At 47.2% G+C, this 27,152-nt stretch overlaps 1 protein-coding gene across 9 annotated transcripts in view; it reads left to right on the top strand.

Annotated features, from left to right (window-relative positions):
- The window catches only part of CHD6 (chromodomain helicase DNA binding protein 6), a 217,412-nt gene extending 197,511 nt beyond the window's left edge, over window positions 1-19,901 (top strand). For 5 of the 9 annotated variants that reach the window (XM_044985565.1, XM_044985558.1, XM_044985560.1 and 2 more), the window contains 3 exons: window positions 313-432; window positions 13,372-13,476; window positions 15,846-19,901. In XM_044985565.1, the coding sequence (XP_044841500.1) occupies window positions 313-432; window positions 13,372-13,476; window positions 15,846-16,739 (1,119 nt within the window). In that variant the 3' untranslated portion in view covers window positions 16,740-19,901. Of the gene's footprint in view, window positions 1-312; window positions 433-12,387; window positions 13,346-13,371; window positions 13,477-13,555; window positions 13,725-15,845 lie in introns of those variants that run through there. The other 4 variants (XM_044985564.1, XM_044985567.1, XM_044985566.1 and 1 more) reach the window with 4 other exon arrangements.
- The last annotated feature ends 7,251 nt before the right edge of the window (window positions 19,902-27,152 follow it).

The following is a 27,152-nucleotide window of genomic DNA, read 5'->3' as shown; positions in this document are numbered from 1 at the left end:
TCTTCCTTTCTGAATTATGGCTGGGACTTTTTAAGGAGATCCAGCATAGTCTCTTTGCTGTGAATTTAGTGACAGACAGCACTTTTAGGTGTGCAGAGACATCAGCCACAGATGGAGTAGTTAGTCTAGGCTAAGGAACAGCAAAAGCATCTTCAGACTGATCAAAATAGATTTGCACTCATCCAAAAAGCAGAGCTGTGTAGTGGGGCCTGCACGGATGCCCCTCCCTCACACCATCAGCTTGGCTTGGCCATTCTCCCTCCAAGTTTCTAGCCACCCATTCTCATTAATGTTCTCTTATTTGCCTTCTAGAGTTTTTCAGACAAGCCCAAGCAGAGGAGGCAGCGCTGCAAGGACCCCAGCAAACTGGACATAAACTCACTCACGGGAGAGGAGCGGGTGCCTGTGGTCCATAAGGGTACAGGACGGAGGGTAAGCAAAGACATTTGCTGTGCTTGGTCCTTGGTCTGCATAGAAATAGTTAGCAGAGACCCAGCTGTCCCACCTGGATTTTAAATCCTGAGAAGTAGGTAGGATGGTAACTAAAGTCTGTAATACATACATGGATCTATACCACTCTCAGAGCCACAAGTGTGCCGGGGGGATACCAACCTACTGACAATAATTAACTGACTCAGCAGAGTAGATATAGAGTGTTCTTTGAGTGCTTCCTCATGTCCATTCCAGTATAGGTGTGTGTATGTCACATGCACTGTCGCTGGAAGACTTTTCCCCCCCACAGTGATATCTGTCAGGTCGACTCTGGTGCCCCCTGGAGTGGTGCCTTCATGGCATGGTATATAGGCACCTGCCGACCTGCCTCTTGCTCAGTTCCTTTTTTCTGTCCGTGGTGGTCACTGGAATGCTCTTATCTCTTGCTCATCAAGTGATCCCCGTAGTGGTCTTCTTTCTGTAACTAAATTGTAAAATAGTTAGTTAGAATAAGCATAGTAAGTAATTAATAATTAGTTTACTTGTAAGCATTCACCCTGCAAGGCTATCCCACCTGGGCCACGGGGCATGCCTAGATCCAAGGGCTTCAAACAGTGTGCGGCATGCTGCAAACACATGCCAATAAGTGACCCTCATGACAGCTGTTTGAAATACCTAGGAGGGTCACATCCAAGGAAAGTGCTGGATTTGTAGGAATTTCAAACCAAGAAAAAAAAAAAGAAACAATCCATTGAAATTCCTCTTCTTGGAGGGGGCACTTCACCCCACTTCAGAGCTGCAGCCTGACCTGGCACCAAGCGCTTCCTTGACCAGGAGTGTCCTGGCATCCATTAGGGAAACCCAGCTGACCTCCTCCTGGCACACTGCTTTGGCACCCAAGAGGTCAGCACCAACAGCGCAACACTGTTCTCCATCAGCATTGCCAAAGAAGAGGACAGAAGAGTCCGAATGGTGGCGTTCCCCTGTGAGAAAGACCATAGAGTGAGATCTGTGGTGGGCCACTCTCAATCAGCTGAAATCCAACTGGCTCTGTTGACTCTGGCCCCAGGGGAGGAACCCGTCGAGTTGAGTACCAATGGACTCCTCACAAAGGATGAGTCAAGAAGGGGACACAACCCTGGCAGCACCATCGATGCCAGAGGCATATGAGGCAGCATGGAACCTTCTAACTCTCACAGCACTGCCATCCCCCCCAAGCTGAGGTCCGCAAGGGACAATGCAGTCACCGCAAGGCCCAGTTCCAAGAGAGCAAGCACCAGTCCTGGGCAAGCCTGCAATGATGGTGAGGCACCGCCGTCTCTCCCACTCATCATCAAGAGACTCGACACCACAGACACGCTTGCCACAGTGACACTGCACCTTGCCCCAACATCGGTCGTCTTGTTCCTGGCACCAGTCACAGTCTCAGTGGCGCTCCAAATCACAGCACCACTCTCCACTGCGGCACCGTTCTCTACCATGATACCACTCTCAATCATGGTACAGTTATTCGGCGCCAAGGAGGAACGGGTCCTTGGGCTCCGAATTGCAGGCAGAATCGTATGTCTGACGAGGGAGCAGCCTCTGGGCGGACCATAGATGCCCAGCTGACATGGCCCAGGGACTCGCTCCGCCAGCATGGGCCCCTGGCAGATGCCACCTCAGTGGCTGATGTCGACCCCTTGGCCGCACATGGTTCAGGGCTCCCACAGGGGACACTCACTCTCGGCACCCTCTGAGATGAGGGTGCTCCTTGCATCCCTGTTGTAAAGGGGTTCCATTCCCAGGGCAGAAGTCCAGGACTCTCAGATCACAGCTGTGCGAGACCCATCAGCACCGGATGACGTACAAGGGAGTCCAGGCCTCTTCGTCATCCTCCCCTGACAAGGCAGTGGCGGATATGGCCATAGCCCCAATGCAAGATGACTACAAAGTTCACAGGAGCTCCTGCGTCAGATGGCTCAGAATCTCAACCTCCAAGTGGAGGAGATTGGAGAATCAGCCCCAGCCTAGGTAGACATTCTGACTCCCTCGGGTCTGGCAAGAGTAGCCTTGCCCCTGAATGAAGCCATCCTACAGCCTATAAGGGCATTGTGGCAGACCCTGGCCTCTCTCCAGCCCATGGCTAAACGTGTGAAGAGGAAGTATTTCATCCCCCATAAGGGCTATGAATATTTGCACACTCATTCCTCACTGGGCTCCCTGGTTGTTGTTGTGGCCAACGAGAGGGAAAGGCAAGGACAGCGCGGACTATTGCCCAAGGCAAAAGAGGCCAGGAAACTGGACCTCTTAGGGAGAAAAGTTTACTCCATGGGAGATCTTCAGTTAAGGATTGCAAATCACCAGGCCCTATTTAATCAGTATGACTTTAATTCCTGGTCAGCCATGCAGAAATTCTAAGAGCTCCTGCCATCGGATTCTAGGTCAGAGTTTGTGGCCATGGCAGAAGAAGGCAAGGCCATAGCCAAGGCATCCCTCCAGGCAGCCTTGGATGCCGCGGATGCAGCAACCCGAGCGATGGTCACAGGAAGTGCTGAGGCGAAGCTCCTGGCTTCAGTTGTTGGCCTACCTTATGTTGGCCTCCCTAGCCTCTGTTTGCCAAAAGCTGGGAATGGGTGACAGGGGATGGATCACTTGGTGATTACCTGTTCTGTTCATTCCATCTAGGGCCCCTGGCATTGGCCACTGTCGGAAGACAGGATACTGGGCTAGATGGACCTTTGGTCTGACTCAGTATGGATGTTTTTATGTTGTTATGACCTCCCGTTCAAGGGACATTCCCTCTTCTCAGAACAAATGGACACCCAGCTTCATAGCCTTAAAGAGTCGAGGGCGACCCTGAAGTCATTGGGCCTCCACACTCTGCCCCATCCCAGAAGCATTGTAAGCCTCAGCCCATGGGCCATTTTTACCTGCCACATCTCCAGCAGAGGCAAGACTTCAGGTGAAAGAGGAATAAGGGGCTCTGGAAAAGAGTGGCCCTTCACTCCCCACCAGTCTCGACGTCTGCGCCCGCAAAACAACTGTTGGGCAATAAACAAAACTTTTGACGGTTCACCCGAGGACGGTGCACCAGATCAGAACCTGAATCTTACCCCTATGTTTGTGGATCATTTGTCCCACTTTTACTGGGCACAGGCCAACATCACATCCAACTGATGGGTGCTCTGCATGGCAGAAGTGGGATATACCATGCAGTTTATTTCTTCCCCTCCTTCCCACATTGCCTCCCCGTCCCTCTTCAGGGACCCTTCTCAGGAAGATCTTCTGGCCGAGGATGTGCAGTCACTCTTAAGGGCGGGGGTAGTGGAGGAGGTTCCCTAAGAAGCAAGGGGTTTTACTCCCACTACTTCCTGATCCCAAAATCCAACGGGGTTCTCAGGCCTGTCCTAGACCTCAGGAACCTAAAAAAGTTCTTGAAGAAGCTGAAGTTCCACATGGTCTCTCTGGCCTTGAGTATTCCTTCCCTAGATCCAGGGGACTGGTATGCCACCCTCGACTTGAAAGACACATACTTTCATATTGCTATCTTCCGAGACCAGAGAAAATATCTTTGATTCGTGGTAAACCAGAACCACTATCAGTTCACAGTGCTGCCTTTTGGCCTGTCGGCAACTCCAAGAGTATTTACGAAATGCCTGGTGGTGGTGGTGGCCTCCCTCGGGAGACGAGGGTTGCAGGTCCACCCATACTTAGAGGACTGGCTGGTCAGGGCCTGGTCCAGGGTACTTGTGGAACAACATGTGGGCCTCGTACTGTTCACTTTCAGGAACCTGGGATTCCTGGTCAGTTAACACAAGTCTAACTTCATGCCCGTCCAGAGGATAGAATATATAGGAGCAATTCTCAATGCGAATCAGGTGAGGGCCTTCCTGCCAGAGAACCATTTCAGGGCCATTGTAGCTCTTATACAAAGCCTGAAAGCATGCCCAACCACCATGGCAAGGAGCTGTTGGAAGCTCCTGGGGCACATGGCCTCTTGCACCATGCAGCATACACATCTCAGACTGCACCCTCTCCAACTGTGGCTGGTATCAGTGTACATATCAGGTTGTCACCCACTAGACAGAGTGGTCTCACTTCCACCAGCGACACTCAAAGCCCTTCAGTAGTGGCTGAAGCGAGACACAGTGTGTGCTGGCGTTCCCTTCACAAGGCCCACACCTTTGATGGAGCTAGTCACAGATGTCTTGGACATGGGGCCTCGTCCCACACCCCTCATCCACAAAGTTCTGCTCAAGGTCAGAAAGGACAAGGCTCACATAATTCTCATAGCGCCAGCATGGCGGCAACATTGGTTCATCACATTGTTGGACCTCTCGATAGACACGCCAGTCAGCCTTCCAATGTGGCCAGATCTGATCTCCCAGGAGCACGGCTGCATGCTGCACCCAAATCTAGAGTCCCTGCACCTGAGGGCTTGGAACCTTCGTGGCTGAGTGAGATGGAACAGTACTGCTCGGTGCCAGTACAAGTCATCCTTATAGGTAGTAGAAAGCAGTCAACCAGAATGGCCTACCTAGCAAAGTGGAAAAGGTTCTCACCGTGGTCACTTCAGAAAGGGGTCTCCCCCGTGGAGACCACACTGCCCTTTATCCTGGATTACCTGCTTTACCTGAAGAAGGTCTTGCAGTATCTTCCATCAAAATCCACTTAGCTGCAATCTTGGCATTTCACCCATCAGTGAATGGCAGATCGGTTTTCTTCAACCCGATTTGTGCTCAGTTCCTGAAGGGTTTAGATCGCCTGTATCTGCAGGTGCTTCTGGCCCCCTGGGATCTCAACCTGGTGCTATCTTGGTTGATAGGGCCCCCATTCAAGCCATTGGCAAAGTGTCCCTTGATTTACTTATCCTGGAAGACTGCCTTCTTGGTGTCCATCACCTCAGCCAGGAGGGTTTCAGAGATCCAGGCACTCACCGCCTAACCACCGTACACAGTCTTCTTCAAGGACAAAGTTAGGCTTTGCCCACACTCGTCCTTCCTTCCGAAGGTGGTCTCCCATTCCCACAGTAGTCAGGACATCTTTCTCCCAGTCTTCTATCCCAAGCCTATAAAAATAGACAGGAGCAGAAGCTGCACTCTGGATATTAGATGTGCCCTGGCTTTTTACATAGAAAGGACTAAACCCTTTTGGAAGTCCACCCAACTTTTCATTGCTGTCACAGAAAGGATGAAGGGGAACCTAGTCTCAGGAGGGATAGCTCAGTGGTTTGAGCATTGGCCTGCTAAACCCAGGGTTGTTAGTTCAGTCCTTGAGGGGGCCATTAAGAGATCGGTGGGGGGGAACTGTCAGGGACAGTACTTGGTCCTGCTAGTGAAGGCAGGAGACTGGACTCAATGACCTTTCAAGGTCCCTTCCAGTTCTGTGAGATAGGTATATCGCCATATAACATCCTGCATTTGCAAGTGCTATGACCTGACAAAGGTGGCTCCCTGTAACAGAGCCTCCTTGGTCCTGCTTCTGTCTCAGTCGACAAACTAAGCAGAGACTCTCGTGCTGGTCCAACACCTTGTGCAGTTTATTTATAAAGGAGGCCCACCACCTTCACAACATACATAGGGGGAGAGCAGTCTCTCTCTCCCCCCTTACTGCCTGCTTCCCCCCTTTTTACTTCCTTCCTGTGCCTATTTGTGGGCTCTGGCTAATGGCTTAATAAGCTTTTCTGCCCTGCCCCACCCACAAATTAGGCACTGCTCCATTTAGTCAGCTCCAGTCTGCTATGCCTGATTGGAGCTGCTGTGAACAGAGTGCTGACTCAGGCTTTCATACCTAGCACTCTGTCACACACCTTTCCCCCTTATCTAACGCAAGGTTCTTCTTTCCCTGTGCTCTGACTCCCTTACCGGAGGGACCATCCTCTCTATCGCCAGGGCAATCATCTGGGTTTCCCTTGTGGGGTTTGTTCATCCCCCACCCACAGACTCTCACCATGTGGGGGGCGAATACCCCCCATAGCTCCGTAGCAGCCCATTGGTCTTCACACTAGGGGCATCCCAGGGGGTTACTCCTCTCATTCTCTCTCTCTTTGCATCTGGCAGGGGATCATGGTTACTCCCCTCATCTCCTGGATCACCCAGGGCACCAGGTTCCCTCAAGTCTCCAGACTGTGCCTGGGTTTCTTCTCCTGGGCGTTGTGTCGCAGGGAGCTCTATTGGCCCCCTGACCTCTACTAAGGAGTTCATAGAATCATAGAATCATAGAATTTAAGATCAGAAAGGACCATTATGATCATCTAGTCTGATCTTCCGCAAGATGCAGGCCACAAAAGCTGACCCACCCACTCCTGAAATAATTCTCTCCCTTGACTCAGATGTTGAAGTCCCCAAATCCTGACTTAAAGACTTCAAGTAGCAGATAATCCTCCAGCAAGCGACCCCTGCCCCATGCTGCGGAGGAAGGCGAAAAACCTCCAGGGCCACTGCCAATCTACCCTGGAGGAAAATTCCTTCCCGACCCCAAATATGGCGATCAGCTGAACCCTGAGCATGTGGGCAAGACTCTCGAGCCAGACACTCAGGAAAAAGACTTTCAATATCCCAACATTGACCCTCGGTACTAATTACCAGTGGTGGCACGTTATTGACCTATTGACTAAATCACGTTATCCTATCAAACCATTCCCTCCATAAACTTATCAAGCTTAATCTTAAAGCCAGAGAGGTCCTTCGCCCCCACTGTTTCCCTCGGTAGGCTGTTCCAGAATTTCACTCCCCTGATGGTTAGAAACCTTCGTCTAATTTCAAGCCTAAACTTCCCGACTGCCAATTTATATCTATTTGTTCTCGTGTCCACATTAGTACTGAGCTGAAATAATTCCTCTCCCTCCCTGGTATTTATCCCTCTGATATATTTAAAGAGAGCAATCATATCTCCTCTCAACCTTCTTTTGGTTAAGGAAAACAAACCGAGCTCCTCAAGTCTCCTTTCATACGACAGGCTTTCCATTCCTCGGATCATTCTAGTGGCCCTTCTTTGTACCCGTTCCAGTTTGAATTCATCCTTCTTAAACATGGGAGACCAAAACTGCACACACTACTCCAAATGAGGTCTCACCAACGCCTTGTATAACGGGACTAGCACCTCCTTATCTCTACTAGAAATACCTCGCCTAATGCATCCCAAGACCGCATTAGCTTTTTTAACGGCCACATCACATTGCCGACTCATAGTCATCCTGCGATCAACCAGGACTCCGAGGTCCTTCTCCTCGTCCGTTACTTCCAACTGGTGCGTCCCCAGCTTATAACTAAAATTCCTGTTAGTCATCCCTAAATGCATAACCTTACACTTCTCACTATTGAATTTCATCCTATTACTAATACTCCAGCTTACAAGGTCATCCAAATCTTCCTGGAGGATATCCCAGTCCTTCTCCGAATTGGCAATACCTCCCAACTTCGTGTCATCCGCAAACTTTATCAGCCCACTCCTACTTTTGGTTCCGAGGTCAGTGATAAATAGATTGAATAAGATCGGACCCAAAACCGAACCTTGAGGAACTCCACTGGTAACCTCCCTCCAACCCGACAGCTCACCTTTCAATACGACCCGCTGCAGTCTCCCCTTTAACCAGTTCCTTATCCACCTCTGGATTTTCATTTCGATCCCCATCTTTTCCAATTTAACCAGTAATTCTTCATGTGGTACCGTATCAAACGCCTTACTGAAATCAAGATATATTAGATCCACCATATTTCCCTTGTCTAAAAAATCTGTTACTTTCTCAAAGAAGGAGATCAGGTTGGTTTGGCACGATCTACCTTTCGTAAAACCATGTTGTAATTTGTCCCAATTGCCATTGACCTCAAGGTCCGTAACTACTCTCTCCTTTAATATTTTTTCCATGACTTTACATACTACAGATGTTAAACTAACAGGCCTGTAGTTACCCGGGTCACTTTTTTCCCCCTTCTTGAAAATAGGAACTGTATTAGCTAATCTCCAGTCAAACGGTACAACCCCCGAGTTTAGAGATTCATTAAAAATTATCGCTAACGGGCTTGCAATTTCACTCGCCAATTCCTTTAATATTCTAGGATGAAGATTATCCGGGCCGCCTGATTTACTACCATTAAGTTCAAGTTTGGCTTCTACCTCGGATACTGTAATTTCCAACCCCGCACCTTCATTCCCATCAGTCACTCTGCCACTATTCCTAAACCCTTCATTAGCCTCATTAAAGACCGAGGCAAAATATTCGTTTAGATATTGTGCCATGCCTAGCTTATCCTTAATCTCCACTCCGTTTACAGTTTTAAGCGGTCCCACTTCTTCTTTTTTGGTTTTCTTCCTATTTATATGGCTAAAAAACCTTTTACTATTGGTTTTAATTCCCTTCGCAAGGTCCATCTCTACCCGGCTTTTGGCCTTTCTCACTGCATCCCTACACCCTCTGACCTCAATAAGGTAGGTTTCTTTGCTGATCCCTCCTATCTTCCACTCCTTGTACACTTTCTGTTTTTTCTTAATCACCCCTCTGAGACGCTTGCTCATCCAGCTCGGTCTAAAACTGCTACCTACGGACCGTTTTCCCTTTCTCGGGATACAGGCCTCTGACAGCTCCTGCAACTTCAACCTGAAATAATCCCAGGCGTCTTCCGCCTTTAGATCCCTAAATATGTTAGTCCAATCCACTTCCCTAACTAGTCGCCTTAATTTAGTAAAGTTAGCCCTTTTGAAATCGTAAACCTTAGTCTCAGATGCAATTTTGTTTATCCTTCCATTTATTTTGAACCGAATTAGCTCATGATCACTCGAGCCAAGGTTGTCCCCTATGACCATTTCGTCAACAAGGTCCTCACTACTCACCAAAACCAAATCTAAAATGGCATCCCCCCTCGTCGGTTCTGCAACTACTTGATGAAGGAATTCATCAGCTATCACATCTAGGAAAAGCTGAGCCCTAATATTATTACTAGCATTTGTTCCCCAATCTATATCCGGGAAGTTAAAGTCTCCCATGATCATACAGTTCCTATTGGTATTTACCTCCTTAAAAACATTAAAGAGTTCTCTATCCATATCCAGGGTAGATCCCGACAGAGTTTGGGCTGTCTGTCCCCCTGTACCTCCTTCCTTACTTCCCTGGGGACATCTCTTGTCTCCAGATTCAGGCTTTGTTGTCTAGGGGGTCGCTCCTGCTTCTTTTTGGGGGGTTCCTCCTCTTCCCCCCCCCCCGTTCTCCTTTTCCTAACGTGGGATTCCTCCCACCACCTCGCTTCCCAATGGGGAAGGGACTCTAATCCATGCCCAAGACAACCAGATAAGGCAGCCTCTCCATTACCCCAACTTGTGCCCTCTGGACAAGAAAACAAGCTGAGGCCATATCCACAAGGCCCTTCTGGAATTTCCTCCCCACCATCACAGAAATGGTGAACAGTTTTTGTCCTTTTTTCTTTCCTCCCACCCTGGCCCAACCACAACAGTTGGCAAAATCCATGTACAGGCAGGCCCCTTTCATCTGTCCAGATCGTCCACATTGCAAATAATGGGTTGAGTCCCAGCTGGAACTCTGGGGTTCTTCCTGTCCATGCCCCTTTCTGCTGTGGGTTCTTCAGTCTTCCTCCCCAGCTCTGGATCCTTATATGGCTGACCATCTTTCCTGGGAAAGTCTGTCTCTGCATACTTTTCTGTCAGTTTCGCCTGACCCACACTCATATGTTCTCGGGGAGTCCCGGCAGGCAGCAGCATGCCATTAAAAATCCTGCCCGGCCCGCCCTTCTCCCCTCTCTGCCCCCCCTGCCGTGGGGGCAGGGGGCAAGGGGAAGGGGGCAGAAGCTTGGTCCTGCTGGCTCCCCTGCCTCTTCCCGCAGTGTGCTGGGTTCCTGGCCCTCCTCCTCTCCGTCCCTCCCTCCCTGCTGGTGGATCAGCTGATGGCCCTTGCGAGGGAGGGGGTCCAGGAGGAGTGGAGTCAGCGTGCTCGCTGCTCCCGGCGGAGGCAGAGAAGAAGCAGGGGCAGGCCCTTGGGGAAGGGGGAGTGGAATAGGGACATATCCTCTCCAGCCCCCTGCCGTGAGCACCCCATGTCCCCAGCCCACAGCCCTCTGCCCTGACCCCCCCTCACACACACCTAGCCCTCTGTCCTGCAGCGCTGCACCCCCCCAAGGCCCCTGCCCTCTACCCTGACCTCCCCTCACACACACCCAGCCCTCTGCCCTGCACCCCACACACACACCAGGTTCCTGCCCTGAGCCCTGTACCCCCCTCACACACACCCAGCCCTCTGCTTGACTCCACCCCCCCACACCCCATGCTCTGACACCTGCACCTCCCTCACATGCCCCCAGCCCTCTGCCCTGACTCTTGCACCCCCCCCCACATACCCAGCCCCCCCACACTCCATGCACCCACCACATCCTGACTCTTGCACCCCCCACATCCCCACCCCCACCCTGAGCACCAAACGAGAGCTCCTGCACCCACCCCTCCCCGACATTCCCACCTGCACCCCTTGCACCAAATGGGAGCTGCCCAGGTAAGCGCTCCACACCCAAACCTCCTGCCTGAACCCTGAGCCCCCTCCCTCATTCTAGCTCCTGGCCGGACCCTACACCCCAATCCCCACCCTGCTCCTTCACCCCCAGCCCTGTGCTCAGTGCACTCCCACCCTCAGCTCAGTACAGAGATTGAGGAAGAGAATGGGCCAGAACCAGGGAGAAGGTAGGTATGTGGGCAGGGCCAGGACCCCTGAGCGGCAGTGGGCTGAGCGGGTCCGGCAGCTGGGATCCCGGCTGGCAGGAGCCGGCGGATGGAACCCCTAAGTGGCAGCGGGCTGAGCTGCTCAGCTCACTGCCGGTCTGGGGTCCCGGCTGCCGGCCCCACACAGCCCGCTGCCGGTCTGGGGTTCTGGCTGCTGGACCCTTCCCAGCCGGGGTCCCGGCCGCAGGCCCCGCTCAGCCCGCTGCCGGCCTAGGTGAACAGAACCCCAGACCGGCAGCGGGCTGAGCGGGCCGGTGGCGTAAGATCAACATTTTAATTTAATTTTAAATGAAGCTTATTAAGCATTTTGAAAACCTTGTTTATTTTACAATACAATAATAGTTTAGTTATATAATATATAAGACATAGAGCGAGACCTTCTAAAAAACATTAAAATATATTATCGGCACGCGAAACCTTAAATTAAAGTGAATAAATGAAGACTCAGCACACCACTTCTGAAAGGTTGCCGACCCCTGCACTACACTATCACTCAATAGGCAAGAAGCGATGCAGCCTACAGTACAGTGGTCCTCCAGTCCATGCCTTGCAGAAACTGCAATCCCACCACCTGACTGATTACTTGGGAATCACCTATATTGTAACGGACATGAGCAAGCACTCGAAGAAGAAAAGACAGTTACTAACCTTCCCATAACTGTTCTTGCTCATGTCTATTCAACAGCCCATCCTCCTGTCCTTCTGTCAGAGTTACTGGCAAGAAGGAACTGAGGAAGAAGCAGGTTGGTAGGTACCTATATACCGTGCCATGATGGCGCTACTCCAGGGGGCACCAGAGTTGACCTGACAGATACCACTAGGGGGGAAAAAGTCTATATTGGAATGGACATGAGCAACACTTCTTGAAGAACAACGGTTACAGAAAGGTTAGTAACCATCTTTTTTAGATACACACTCACCAAGGCATATGGGTCCCAAAACAGGAAAGCAATTCAGCTTAAAGCTCCAGGATCACAGTAATGCCTGCTGTTGGCTGCAGGGGCTAATTTAATCCTTACCTGTCAATTTCCTGGGATTATTTCAAAAACTGTAATTTTTTGATGTGGTGCAAATGTCTTTGTTTTGTCCCTGATTGAGAAGTGCAGGAACAGCATGTAAATCCTCTTCCAAGCCCTGGGCAGAGCCATGCTGCGTGGCAGTGGGCAGGTTCTCAAGTGCGTTGTCTCACTTGTTGCAAAAATGTTGAGAAAGTAGCACAAAGTCTGAGTCAAGATCATGGTTTTTTCCCTGCAGTGCAAACCCCAGTGTGACAGGAGAAGGCGAGTCTAAGGCAGCTGAGTTCTTGTATCTTCTCCTTACAGTGAGGAAGGACCTTAACTTGCCCTCAAAATTCCATTTAAAACAAACCCATGTGATTGGGGCAGGTGACTTCAAAAATAATCATTTAATTAAAAATCAAACAAACTGGTGAGTTGGAAAGACATTGGCTGAGCTCCCCTTGTGCTTCCCTGTGCTGCAGCAGTGAGACCACCATCGGACAGAGCTGGTGAGTTTCAGGCCAGCTCCTGAGCATCCCCCTCACAAAAGCCACCATCACCACAACTTGTCCTCTCGTTGGCAGGCTTAGCAGGGAGGCCAGAGATGGAACAGGCCCTTGAGACTGAACTTCCCTCTCTCCACAGGTCAGGGCTGAGCCACAGTGGCTGGGAGCAGCACAGGGGAAGTTTGCAGTAAGCACCAATACACACATTCACTGCACTGGGCACCACAAACACAGTCAGACAGGCCCTGCCCCAAAGAGCTGGATAAATAGAAGAAGCAAATGCTCTTATCCCTGTTTGCCAGATGGGGGACAAAGACACAGAGAAAAAGTGACTTGTGCCAGGTCTCAGTGAGTCGCTGGCAGAGGAGCACTGGCTTCTGTTCCTGGCTGAGTGCTAGTACAGAGCCTTCGGCACGAGATCCTTCCTCCCAGTGACAAAATTCTCAGTGACGTAGACGGGAGTAGGCCGAGGCTGTGCACCTCACTGGACACCACGCACTGTCTGCGGGTGAAACTTGGGTTGCTGATGCCACATAAGGAATCAAAACTCCAGGCTGTTTGGTTTTAAGAAATGATCATAGCTGCCGAGTATTGGGGAGCAGTGGTAATGCCCCCAAACATGGAGGCCAGCTGCACTTCACCTATGTGTACACCTAGAAGGTTAACCATATTTCTTATGTAACTTTGCATAACTCTTTCTGGAACAGAGGTCATCCTTTTACTGTGTTTTATAGTTAGGGGGAGCCATGGCACCAGCATTGAAGGAATTGCCAAGGTGGCTTGATGCAAACTTGGAGTATGCTGTTGCAGCAGACTGGGCTGACATTGTTAAGCTTTCAGTAAGTTAGAGCTTTTGGAGAAATCTGTATCATGTCATCTTTTCTTTCTCCTCTCCATCCCCACCCCCTTTTTTCCAAGGAGGGTCCCTGAATTGGAAGGCAGGGCCTCAGATACACACATGGGAGGGACTATCTACAGGACCAACTCTGCCTGGTGTGGCCAAGTGACAACTCACGAAGGAGCTGAGCACCCTGCAGATTGGTGACAGGTGGATAGGAAAAGTGGAAGAGGAAATATTTAGCAGTGATGAGAATGGGAGGAGGCAAGTTTAGACTAAATATCAAGAAAATCTACTGGACAGAGAGATTTAAGACTTGGGATGTTTAGAAATGACCAGACAAGGCACTAGAAATGTTGTAGAGGGAACACTCGTGCATGGGGCTGGACTGGGATAGGAAGCAGAAAAAATGTGACCAAATGGGTCAGATTTTCAAAGTGGCCTCAGCTCAGCTTCTGTATCAACTCCTGCAAATCCCACATTTGCTAAGGAACATGCAAGTCTCATGGCCTAACAGGCCTTATGTGCAGGGAGGCATAAAATTTGCCCCACTATTTTTTCTGTTCCTAATCTCTGAGTCACTGCCTCAGTGAGCAACAAGCTGCCATGGGTGGGAGCTCTTACTTCCCTTGGACAGGGATCGCAAGGAGATTCAGCTGGTGTTTGGGTGGGGTTACTCCATTTTCATGTGGCCCTGTTCTCTCCCCTCCCCCTGCCCCTTCTTGGTTGTGGAGTTGTGTGTGGCACTCATGCTGGGTTGGGAGGTGGGAGGAGAGCATGGGCAGTTTGAAGGTTTATGCTGCTCTACAATTGGCACTAGAGAGTGACAGAATGACCATTCCCTCAAGAAACAAAGAGCTGCCAGGCAAGGATGGTGCCAGCTCCACCAGCGCAGAGAGCAAGCCTCCAGTCCAGCTTCTGCCTCACACTGAGTCATTAGGCTTCCTTCATGGGCTGGGTTTGGCATTTATTGTATACATTTTCAAGAGGCAACCTCCACTTGTGCCCACACTTTGCTGATTTCAAGGCCTTCATGCCTGCTAACTGTTGTGTGCATCTTTTCAATTAGCTTAACACTTGCATGTCTGTTAGCATCTGCACTCCCACAAGCAAGCGTTAGCATGGGGCGATGTTTGCACCTCCCAAGTCCAGGCACACACTTGTGCACACACAGTTTGCCACAAGCACAGGTGGAGGCTGAGTAGAAAATTTACCCTTTTATGTGCAGTAGTTTTGCCATGTGAACCATAGAATCTCAGGGTTGGAAGGGACCTCAGGAGGTCATCTAGTCCAACCCCCTGCTCAAAGCAGGACCAAACCCAACTAAATCATCCCAGCCAGGGCTTTGTCAAGCCTGACCTTAAAAACCTCTAAGGAAGGAGATTCCACTACCTCCCTAGGTAACCCATTCCAGTTCTTCACCACCCTACTAGTGAAAAAGTTTTTCCTAATGTCCAACCTAAACCTCCCCCTCCGCAACTTGAGACCATTACTCCTTGTTCTGAACCTCCAGTATATTTAGGACACACCCTTTTCAAGTCTAAATGCAAAATGTTTCCATTTAAATATGCATCATTTGCAACCCATTTGCTATCCTGAAACCCCAAGAATTAGGTGCAAGAGTAAAGATACTAAAATGTTTGTGCTAAGAATGCTGGATAACAGGTTTTAATTCTATTCTGTAGATGCTCCTAGGTTATTTTGTAATTTAAACAGACACAGTCACACCAGGCTGTGTGTGTAGGGGGTCCAGAAGGCCCTTCCTTATTGTTTAATATCTATACAAAACGGTTTGAGCCGTACATTAAAACTCTAAGTAATGGGTGAGCTCCAGAAAATAAGCACGCTCTGTTTGCATGTGCATTTTTTGCAGCTCTGCGGTTGTGCAGGGCTTTGAAAATTTGGCCCTTAAAGTCTAAAAAGTAACATTTTTCACCTGGTAATGCAGCCAGAATTCAAGCTGGGATGGGAACTGATTTAGCGTCACTAATACTGGGCTGCCCCTGTGCTTTTGATGTCATTAAAGATGTCAGTTCTCAGGAACAGAATTCACCCACCCAGGAAGCTCAGGAAAAGCAGAAATTGTACTGTCTAGACAGAGCAAAAAGTTTTCTCCTCTTCTCCCCATGAGCTTTTGGACTTGTCTGCAGCATCATGCCAGGGGCAGGGCGGGAAGTGTTTTGCACTGACAGCATCCCTTTGGTGAAAGTTCTCTATCCCTCTCAAATCCCATCTTCAGAACCATATACCAACAGGGGCTTGTGTGTTGCTACCTTTGGGAACACAGGTGTAAGCACATGACGACAAGCTGAGTTTTCTTTGGGGCTACAATAACCTTTGGGCTTTTTCTGTTTTGTTTGTCACTTTCAGGGATTCCTCCCAGAAAGCAAGTTCAATCGTATCCTAACTGAGCCCGTGCTCCGAGACAGCGGGCCCCGTCGAAGAGGGAGGAGGCCAAGAAGCGAACTTATTAAAGCCCCTTGTGTTGTATCGGATTCTTCTTCTGGAATGGGACCGTTATTCATGAATGGACTTATTGCTGGAATGGATCTAGTGGGACTTCAGAACATGAGAAACATGCAAGGCATCCCTTTAACTGGGCTGGTTGGGTTTCCTGCTGGATTTGCAGCAGTGCCTGCTGGTGAGGATGTCAAAAGCACCCTAAGTATGTTGCCTATGATGCTGCCAGGCATGGCTACTGTACCGCAGATGTTTGGTGTTGGAGGTCTTCTCAACCCACCAATGACAACTACTTGTACTTCAACTGCTCCAGCTTCATTAACAAGCACAACTAAAAGTGGTACATCAAATATGGAAAAAGCTACTGAGGACAAACAAAGTAGCCAGGATGTGAAAAATGAACCTCTGTCTGAAGACAAACCTGGTCCTAGTTCATTTTCTGATCAGACAGAATCTGCAATAACTACCAGTAGTCCTGTAGCTTTTAATCCATTTCTTATCCCAGGAATGTCCCCTGGACTGCTCTATCCATCTATGTTTCTTTCCCCTGGTATTGGCATGACATTGCCAGGCATACAACAAACCAGACACTCTGAGGCAACAAATCCAGAAAGCCAGAAGCGGAAGAGAAAGAAAGCTAAAGGGGAACCAACAAATCCGGAACCAGAAACTGTCTCGCTGTCTGAAAAAGAAGCTGCAAACAGTCAAAACTGTACAGAGCAAACCCAATCTTTGTCATCAGAGAAAGAACATGACATACAAGCAGAAGAGAAGGAGTTAAAAGAAATTAACAATACCAATTAGAATTTTTGTTTCATTAAGAAAAAAGATTGTGGCTTGTAAGTTTCTTATCCCATAAATATTTGTTACCCTCCTGCCCCCTCTTCACCTTCATAAAACCTGTGTTTCCATGAGTAATATTATCTACCTAATTCCCTGTAAGAAAACTATGGTGACATATTATATGTTAATAGTTGCAGGGTCTTGCCACTTTATTAGATTAACAGTGTTGTCTAGTTAGTATGGGAGGCACAGAATTCTTCTTCTGTTATCCAGTTGTTCATCCCAACCAACAATAGTAAATCCAGCACTTGGTCACCCCCAAAATTGCTCATTTATCTGGGGAAGAAGAAAAAAGCAGAACCAGAGCAAAAGAAAGTACTTTCATCTCTTGAGCTCAATGCAGACAAGGGTATTTCTTTTTACAGTGACACTGAATGAATAAAACTGTATTTTGGGGGTAAAAAGCACAGCTATAGTAAGTGCTAATGTGTATTTTTGATTTAAAGTATTTCCCTATTTTATCATGGTTACTAGAATAGTAGTATAGACAGAAGTATATAAGTAATGATTGAAAATGCATATATTAATTTTTTAAAAAAAAAGCATAACTGGTAGTGATATAATTTCCTCCCCTTTCACTCCTCGGAGTTTTGGAGACAAACTGCAGTAAGTGAAAAGATTACGTAGACGTTATTTTATATTTTTTTTAAACCAAAGTTTTGTTTTACATTTAGTGGACTTTCAGTTGCCCTTTCCTTGTTAGTTACAAGAACTTTTCCAGCTTGTGCTGAAAAGGTTTTGCAAATCCTGCATGTCTTTCATTGAGGTTCTTGTACCTAAAGCTACCAGTTACTTCACCTGTCTGCTAGTATTCTGTTCTCATCTATGGCATCAGAAGTCCTGTAAAGTGTTGTTTTTCCAACAATGAACAGGCCACTCATATAATGCTCTAATAAGAATACTGAGGCTTTTGAGTTTTTTAATTTTTTTTTTACAGTTCTCCTCCTCCTCCCCCCATAAGTGACATCTTTTCTGAAAACAAAAACAAAATAAACAAACAGAAAGCTATTGGGCTGGCTTTACAATTGTGAGTCCTTTGAGAAGGATTGTTGAGGTTTTCAAAGCTTGTGTTTATCTTCCTTTTCTAGGGTTAGACTGTGAAGAGATTATTTTTGCTTCTTCTTTCCATTCCTCTTTGTTCTATTTGCTGTTGAACAGTGTTTCCCAGCAGTCCCGTTGGCAAATAATTCTACAGTATGCGTTTTAAATTAACGGGTTTTTAATGTGATCAGTCCCCCAAACTCTGTATCTTGAGACACCTCCACAGGTAAACTCCATGTAGTCCTCTCTCCTCACTGCTCCTGTTTAGTTTTTCTTTTACTTGGGCTTGTTCTTATTTGCAGCTCATGGTTTGAGACTTGAAATAAACACTTAGTGGTGCAGCAGTGAAATGGCAGACTGTTTGAGGGAGCTGAAGTGTGCTAGTAATCAGTTTTGCTGATTGTCACCATTTACTGTATTTTTTACTTATTTTCTGTTACAGTTTTCCTAATTTATCAGATGGTCCAAATGTTTTGACATAACTATTTCAGTTTGCATTATTTATTTATGATGCTTTGTGTCATTGTCTTTTATACATTTGGGATTATAAATTATGTACATGTTACAATTAGCATCTCAAAGAAGTCTGTTACCCATGACCTAAAAATTTATATTTTCAAAGAATTTATTCCCACTTTATTGAATTGGATGAGATTTAAAAAAAAAAATTATGTAACTGATCATAATGCAAAAAAATCGGATCATTAAATGTGTTCTATTTAATAACACCCTTGTAGCATAGATACTGTATCATTATCGACAGATTTCTTAGAAATGCTGCTATCTCTATTTAACTAACAGTTTGTTCAGTTTTGCCTCCAGTGGAAGCAGAAAGGGTTTTTTCAGCTGTTAAATCCAAAATCAATATAATTTATTTATGTAAAAAAATCACTTGATTGATATATTTTTGAACCTTTTAAGTACTAACTTTCTTTTTACTCAGTAGAACATGTACTTGCCCTAAATCCTTAAAATACAAATGCTATAAAACTTCATATATCTTCAAAGCCTTACTGTGAATGGGTATAGAAATCTCTGCAGAGTCCATTTCTTATATGGGATGGTTGTTTTTCCAGGGTTGCACTCATAAGGAACAGGGTTCAAAGTGAAATGTATTTAACTAGCCAGCATGTTCTTACTTATCAAACATGTATGTTAAGTCTCTGGGTGTTTAGGCTTCTCTTTGGCTGCTATTGTGTGACCCTTTTTGAAATCTGATAGAGAAACTCTGTGGATTATTTACATTGTAAGGCATAAGTGGCTTCTTATTACTTTCCATCATCATATCCTAGAACAAATACCCAGTTTTCACCACTTTCATGGACACTCACACAAACATACATTTTCCACCAAATGTGCTAACAAAATAAACTGTCTGTGCTCTTGAACATGGATAAAAAGAAAAAGATTTAAAAGTCAAATTTTTATTTTTTTAATTTAGTGACTAGATGATGCTTATCTTTCAAACTTGGCAGAGCCTTGCCACAGATGTATATAATTTTTTCAGCAAATATATGTGAATGTTTGATTCACTTGACTCAGTGCTAAACGTTACTTGCTTTTTTCTCAGCATGAACAATATCCACGGCCATTATATACAGCACACCCTCTTTGTCAGATCGTCCCTCATGTGAACTGAGGAGCTTACTGTGGGGGGTTGACTAATTGCTGTTGATTCACAGACTTTTCAAGAAAATGAGCTACGTCCTCAGCTGTGTCAGTGAGTGTTTGCTGCCTCCCCTTCAATTTTGCACACAACCTACCATGCTGCTTGAACAACTAGTGCAATGGAGCAGCCCAAGTTACATAGCAGGCTTAAATGCACCCAACTGAATGGCAGACAGGCAGTTCGTGGTACACAGAGTATCTACACTGAGGGCCTTCATTAAGATAATCAGTGGGAGCCAAGCAAACTCTTCATAAAATCCAAAGAACCAATAATAAATCCTTTGCACTTGCACAAGACCACCTTTCCGCAGAAGAGGAGCAGAGTGTTTAGTTTCTCCTATTGAGATCTTAAGTGTCTCCACTTAAACCTTGTACCATGTTAGTAGGTGCCAAATAAATGCTTGTAATAATGAATCAAAAGATCTCATTATGCTTTAGAAAGATAGTGGAATTTCCATTTTGCAGTTAGGTAAATAGATGCACCGAAAAACTAAGGTGATTTATCAACAGTCACAAACAAGTCCAGCAACAGCACTGGCAACAAGTAGAGGAGTCCTGGTTCCCAGGCTCTGCTCTAACCATTGGACACACTCCATTCTTTGGAATCTTGAAATTTTAAAGCTGTTTTCTGATCATGGTTCCCTGGAATATGAACATACCTTGGGGTGGCGTAATAGAGCTACTCTCCAGGACTCAGTTTCAGCCATTGTTTTGAGGTAGGTTTATTTTGGGAAGCACAGGGACAAAATATCAAAGTGGTAGAGGAAAAAGAGCCTACCTCCAAAGACTGGCATGAAGTTTGAACATGGCCTTAAGAAAAAAAATCAAGGTACATCACAATTTACAGCTGTTCTTGAGAGTCCCTTTAAGTTTGGGGTGGCTAAATACAGCAAATGGAAAATCGACAGTACAGCCTGCAGCTGTATTAATTTTTCATACAGAATTTTTACCACAACAGCTACAGGTATCTAATGCCAGACTGTTACTAGACATAAGCTGAAGCTCTGTGTGCTGGAACCTATACTCACTACGGCCTGAACCTTCATATTAAAGCTGAGGATGGGTGCAATCTGCCCTATTTTATGCAGATTAGGAGTAAGCTAACACTCAGGTTTGCCTGAGCTAACGCATACAGCTATTGAACAAAGTTTGGCCATTGGCATTAGTGTTGCTTTTTTAAATTTTATTTTACAGTGTGTAAGCACCAGGGCTTCCCAGGTTAAAGGGTGTATTCTCTCCACACAGCAGCTGGAAATTTTCACAAATGACTCTCACAGATGCTAACAGGATTTATACATATAAATTCCCCCATTGCATTGAAGTAGGGCATGACAGCTGTATAACAGCAGCACATAAGAAGGAAAAGCAGTGAATAAGATTTTTGTGTCCAGCTGTGATAGGGCATCCACCTCACGCTGGCTTGTAAGGGGTTAATGGAGCTCTAGGGAGGCGGCACAGAAAGCAGCCAATAGGAGAGGGGCTGTGAGGAGCAGCCAATGAGGGCTAGGCAGACCCATATAAGAAAGGCTGCACGGCAGAGGAACTTCAGTAGCAGCCTGGAGCTTGAGGAGGCAAAATCAGGCTCCTAGCAGGAGGTGGAAGTGCTAGCACCCTGGACAGAACAGTGCTGGTAGCAGGGATGGGGGAAGCTAAAGAGCTCCTGGTTAGCTGCTAAGATGGGCAGGATGAAGCCCTGAGGTAAGGGCAAAGAAGGTGCTGCGGGCCAAGGGGAAGTGACCTAGGGAAATTAACTGAGGAGTTGGAGGGGACATAGCAAATGGAGGCTATCTACAGGGTCCCTGGGCCAAGATTGGAATAGAGGGCAGTCATGCCTCATCCCCTGGCTACTGAGGAAGTGGCCATATAATTGGCTGCAGTTGCCACTGAAGGAAGTTGCTGGACAGTGGACTGCAGTTTCTCCAGAAGGGGGAGAACAGAGTGTGGTACAGCCAGAGGGCTGTGTCATGGGGCGGATGCCATGGTCTTGGCATTGATGGGGTCCTGGAGCACATGGGCTAGTAGAGCTAATCCCTGGGACAGCCAGCAGGAGGTGCTGCACTGGTGAGTTGCACCATCACACCAGTTCAAACTGCAGGGGGCAGAGTGTAATTTTCTGAAATGAAATTTGATCAGGTCATCTGGGCTAACACCCTCACTGACAAAAGTTCTGTGAAATCTTCACATGTGTCTTATGTCTCTTCAGAAAGAAGGCACCTCCTTGTTCCTCAATATTATCCTGGGGCATTTGATCCATACCAAGTCAGAGAGAGGAGCACTAGTTACAACATACCACCCCCACTTCCTGCAGAAAACTAGGTATTTTCTAGGCATCTTACACCCAAATACTGACTCAGCCTTACCTAGATCTATTGGGGTCACAGTGCTGGATGGTCTGATGGAAAAAACCTCCCACTGTGAGGAAAAGCAAAAGGTTACAAAGCACAAATCTTTGGAACTGGAGGAGTAACTAAAACCCTTTGTGGGATTGTTGTTTTTACTTGATTAGGTGTGTCCTATTTATGAACCAATAAACACATTTCTTACTTATCCCTGAGCTTCATGTCCCCCACCTCCACTTTTCCCTTCTCTAGACAAGTTCAAATCACTTTACAAACACCCCTAGCAGGGAGGTGATAGTTACAATTTGCAGGTGGGAAAACTGAGATGCAGAAAAGAGCCCCAAAATTAAATATAGAGGCCCAGTGCCACCTAGAGCTGTCTCTAGGCAGTGTACATTCTTCAAAATCCCCATGTCCAATTGACTTACAAAAATTGTCTTGGGGCAAGCTCCACAAAGGGATGTAGGCAGCACAACAACTTTTATGTGTCCTTCTGCCCAGTGGAATCCTCCAAGCCCTGAGTTAGGTACCCAGTTCCCTATACAAGACATAGGGAAGATTATTCAATATCTTCATTAACGATCTGGAGGATGGTGTGGATTGCACCCTTAGCAAGTTTGCAGATGACACTAAACTGGGAGGAGTGGTTGATACGCTGGAGGGTAGGGATAGGATACAGAGGGACCTAGACAAATTAGAGGATTGGGCCAAAAGAAATATGATGAGGTTCAACAAGGACAAGTGCAGAGTCCTGCATTTAGGACGGAAGAATCCCAGGCACTGCTATAGGCTAGGGACCGAATGGCTGGGCAGCAGTTCTGCAGAAGGGGACCTAGGGGTTACAGTGGACAAAAAGCTGAATATGAGTCAACAGTGTGCCCTTGTTGCCAGGAAGGCTAATGGTATTTTGGGTTGTATAAGTAGGGGCATTTCCAGCAGATCAAGGGATGTGATCATTCCCCTCTATTCAGCACTGGTGAGGCCTCATTTGGAGTACTGTGTCCAGTTTTGGGCCCCACACTACAAGAAGGATGTGGATAAATTGGAGAGAGTCCGGCGGAGGGCAACAAAAATGATTAGGGGGCTGGAGCACATGACTTACGAGGAGAGGCTGAGGGAACTGAGATTGTTTAGCCTGCAGAAGAGAAGAATGAGGGGGGATTTGATAGCTGCTTTCAACTACCTGAAAGGGGGTTCCAAAGAGGATGGATCTAGACTGTTCTCAATGGTAGAAGATGACAGAACAAGGAGTAATGGTCTCAAGTTGCAGAGGGGGAGGTTTAGGTTGGACATTAGGAAAAACTTTTTCATAGTAGAGTGGTGAAGCACTGGAATGGGTTACCTAGGGAGGTGGTGGAATCTCCTTCCTTAGAGGTTTTTAAGGTCAGGCTTGACAAAGCCCTGGCTGGGATGATTTAGTTGGGTTTGATCCTGCTTTGAGCAGGGGGTTGGACTAGATGACCTCCTGAGGTCCCTTCCAACCCTGAGATTCTATGATTCTATGACATGGGGAGAGTTAGGTGCCTATGAATGGGATCCACAGGTGCCAGTCTGCTGAGCTGCCTAAGCTAGCCAGTAGGAAATGCTGAGGAGAGAAGGGGGGTCTAAGCCCTGCCCCTCAAAGCTTAAGTCATTAACTCCAGGACTGAGAGCCGCAACTCTCTCTGCAAAAAGATTCGGGGGGAGGCATGGTGAATAATCAGCTGAATCTGAGCTAGCATGACACTATGGCCAAAAAGATCCTAGGATCCATAAACGGGAATCACGAGTAGGAGCAGAGAGGTTATTTTACCTCTGTATTTGGCACTGATGCGACTGCTGCCCGAATATTGTGTCCAGTTCTGGTGCCTACAATTCAAGAAGGATGTTGATAAATTGGAGACAGTTCAGAGAAGTGCCATGAGAATGACTAAAGGATTAGAAAACATGCCTTAGAGTGCCTAACAGCATCCCAGTGCCAGAGGGCAAGGGGCTCAATGGTATCTGGTAATGAGTTTCAGCTGGTGTAAGCAGTTCACTGTGCCCCAATCATAAACTATCTGATATGTCATGTAAGGTATCATTGGAAAACTAATAACACACTGATCATTAATATTCTCATGGTATGTATGTATGTAGGGTAAACATCCAAGGGACCATACAGGTATGAAGGAAACGTGGAACTAAAATGTGTTTACCAGACAAATCTGGGGAATGGGTAAACAAATTTCCCCCAGAAAACAGACAGGCAAACATCTCCAGGCAGGTATCATCACAGTTGAATAGCAATTACATCAAGTGACCATAGTATATTAGCTAACACCAGCAGTGGAAGAAACCAGCATGGAAATGCCTTCACCAAGAAATGCCATGTCTCCTTGCTCACAGCATGAATGAACTTTACTTTGGGGGTTACCTTCAGAAGAATCCATTTCAAAGATTCGCTGGGCTATAAAAGAGAGGCAAAGAATCTCAAGTTATCTTTCACCTATGGAGACAAAGGAACAGAGCACTTTGGACTTTGTGGGAGATCCTGAGAAGAGGGGTGGTCAGCCATCTTGCTGGAAGGTAATGTGATAAGAATCTTACCTTGAACCAAGACTGTAGTTTTGTTAAAGTCTGAGTCTCTAGAAAGCATTTTTCACTTTTATTTGCTTGGAATCATTTCTAACTCTACCCTCTGTACCTGAACTTACTTAAAATCTTATCTCCTTTTATTAATAACCCTGTTTGACTTTTAATCTAAAACAACCCAGCGCTGTGCTTGAATTGAAATGATCGCTAACTCCATTTATGGTGATAAACTGTGCCATGGTCAGGTTGTCTCTTTAGAGAAGCAAACAAACCTTAGTCCCCTGAATGGTCCAGAAAAGATCTAGACATTTCAGAGCCCATGGTTTTGGGAAGATTCAAGCCTGAGTGGTATTGAAGTCATTTTGCCTGGTGTAACCATGGCTGGTGGACGCAGGGTGTGGCTGTGGTGTAACAAGCAGAGCTGCTGGTCCATGGCTGAATATCACACAGACACTCAGTGCATGATTGTATGCTGGCTGGGAGTGTCCAGGCAAGGGAGCTACAGCAGCAGAGCATTTTACGGCACCCAGGATTACAGGGCAGGTGATGACACAACCTCTCACTGGTCTGTATGTGATTCAAGGAGTTCAGTCTATTTATCTTAATAAAGAGAAGGAGGTTAAGGGGATCACTTGATTACAGTGTAGAAGCACATATATGGGGAACGAATCATAGAAGGTTAGGGTTGGAAGAGACCTCAAGAGGCCATCTAGTCCAACCCCCTGCTCAAAGCAGGACCAACCCCAACTATTAATATTTAAGAATGGGCTCTTAAATCTAGCAGAGAAAGGTCTAACATGATCCAATGGCTAGAAGTTGAAGCTAGACAAATTCAGACTGGAAAAAAGGCATAACTTTTCAATAGTTGAGAGTAATTAACCATTTGAACAATTTACCAAGGGCTGTGGTAGATTCACCATCACTGACAACTTTTTAAATTAAGATGTGATTGTTTTCTTAAATATCTGCTCTAGGAATTCTGGTGTGGAAGTTCTATGGCTTGTGCCATACTGAAGCAATCCTTTCTGGCCTTAGAATCTATGAATCTCCGGTTGGGATTCACAGCCAAGGATTCTGTCCTGGAATTAGGTGCCTAAACCAAGTCAGTCCTCTCTCTCTCACACACACACACGGACAGAAATAAAGACTACCTCCTATCCCACTGTAGTCAATAGCCCAGCAGTTCTGGAGCTTGTGTAGGATGTAGGAGACCTGTTTTCAAATCCTTCTCTAACTGATTTAGAACAGGGACTTGAACTTGAGTCTTTCACATCTGAACCCCATTTTATTTATATATGTGTGACAGGTTGCTGGGCAAGAACTGCTGACTTGGCCCTCTGTCAAGCCAGCACCCATTATGGGAAGCAAATGGGAGCTGGCTAGAGAAAAGCTGCCTGCCCAATTAGCCTGGGGCTGTATAAAGGCTGCAGGGAAGGGGGCAGAGTGATGGCTCTTCCCTCCTGGGAGCAGACACTAGAAGCAAGCTGTGTATGGTGAAAAGGTGGTGGGAGCACAACCTGTAAATAAAAAGCACCAGTGGTTACCAAGCCCCAGGATCTCCAAGTGACTTTGTCAGCATTTTGTGCCAGAGGAAGACTTTCACAGCCCAGAAATGGAGGAGACGCTGCAGGGGCTGGTAAAGCAGCAGGAAGAAGTGCAAAAAGCAAACCTTTCAGAAGTCCCACCAGCTGGAGAGGCAGGCCTTGCTTAGCTGGCAAGCAGAGCAGCAGAAAAGACGGTTACTCACCTGTAGTAACTGTTGTTCTTCGAGATGTGTTGCTCCTATCCATTCCAGTTAGGTGTGCGCGCTGCGCGTGCACGGCTCTTCGGAAGACTTTTACCCTAGCAACACTCGGTGGGTCGGCTGGGCGCCCCCTGGAGTGGCGCCGCTATAGCGCAGGATATATACCCCTGCCGACCCATCCGCTCCTCAGTTCCTTCTTGCCGGCTACTCCGACAGTGGGGAAGGAGGGCGGGTCTGGAATGGATAGGAGCAACACATCTCGAAGAACAACAGTTACTACAGGTGAGTAACCGTCTTTTCTTCTTCGAGTGATTGCTCCTATGCATTCCAGTTAGGTGATTCCCAAGCCTTATGTAGGTGGTGGGGTCGGAGTTAGATGCTGCAGAATGCAAACTTCTGTGCCAAAGGCTGCATCATCTCTGGACACTTGGGCCAATGAGGCAACGGTGTGTACTAGCTGCACGACACAACCCCTGAAAGGGTATGTGGGCCAAGAAGGCAGCAGGGAAGCCTGAGCCCTGGTGGAATGTGCAGTAAGGTGGCTCCATGGAGCATGGGCTAAACACAGGAGGCGCAGATGCACCAGTCATCGAAGATGAAATCCTCTAGGAGGAGACAGGTATGTCCCTCGTCCGGTATGCCAGTACGATGAAGTTTCGGGGGCGTTACGCAAGGGCTTTGTCCGCTCAATATAGATTGCGGACGCCCTACGGACGTCTAGGGAGGGCAATTGTTGCTCTCCTTGCGACGAGTGTGGCTTCGGAAAGAAGACCGTAAGGAAGCTATCCTGGATGAAATGAGAGGCTGACACCACCTTTAGGGAGGAAGGCAGGACACGGTCACAACTGCACGTGTCCTTGAGAGACACAGTATACCGTGGGTCCATCGCGAGCGCCTGAAGCTCGGAGACTCGTCTGGCCGATGGAAAGGCTACAAAGAAGACTGTCTTCCAGGACAGGTATGCCAGCGAGCATGGCGTCAGTGTCCCGAATGGGCAATCATAAAACTGGCGAGAACCAGGTTGAAGAT

The sequence above is a fragment of the Mauremys mutica genome, chromosome 13 (genome assembly GCF_020497125.1).
Source record: "Mauremys mutica isolate MM-2020 ecotype Southern chromosome 13, ASM2049712v1, whole genome shotgun sequence".
Classification (NCBI taxonomy): domain Eukaryota; kingdom Metazoa; phylum Chordata; order Testudines; family Geoemydidae; genus Mauremys; species Mauremys mutica.
The sequence above is the reverse complement of the archived record's forward strand: the minus strand, read 5'-3'. Positions and strand labels throughout refer to the sequence as shown.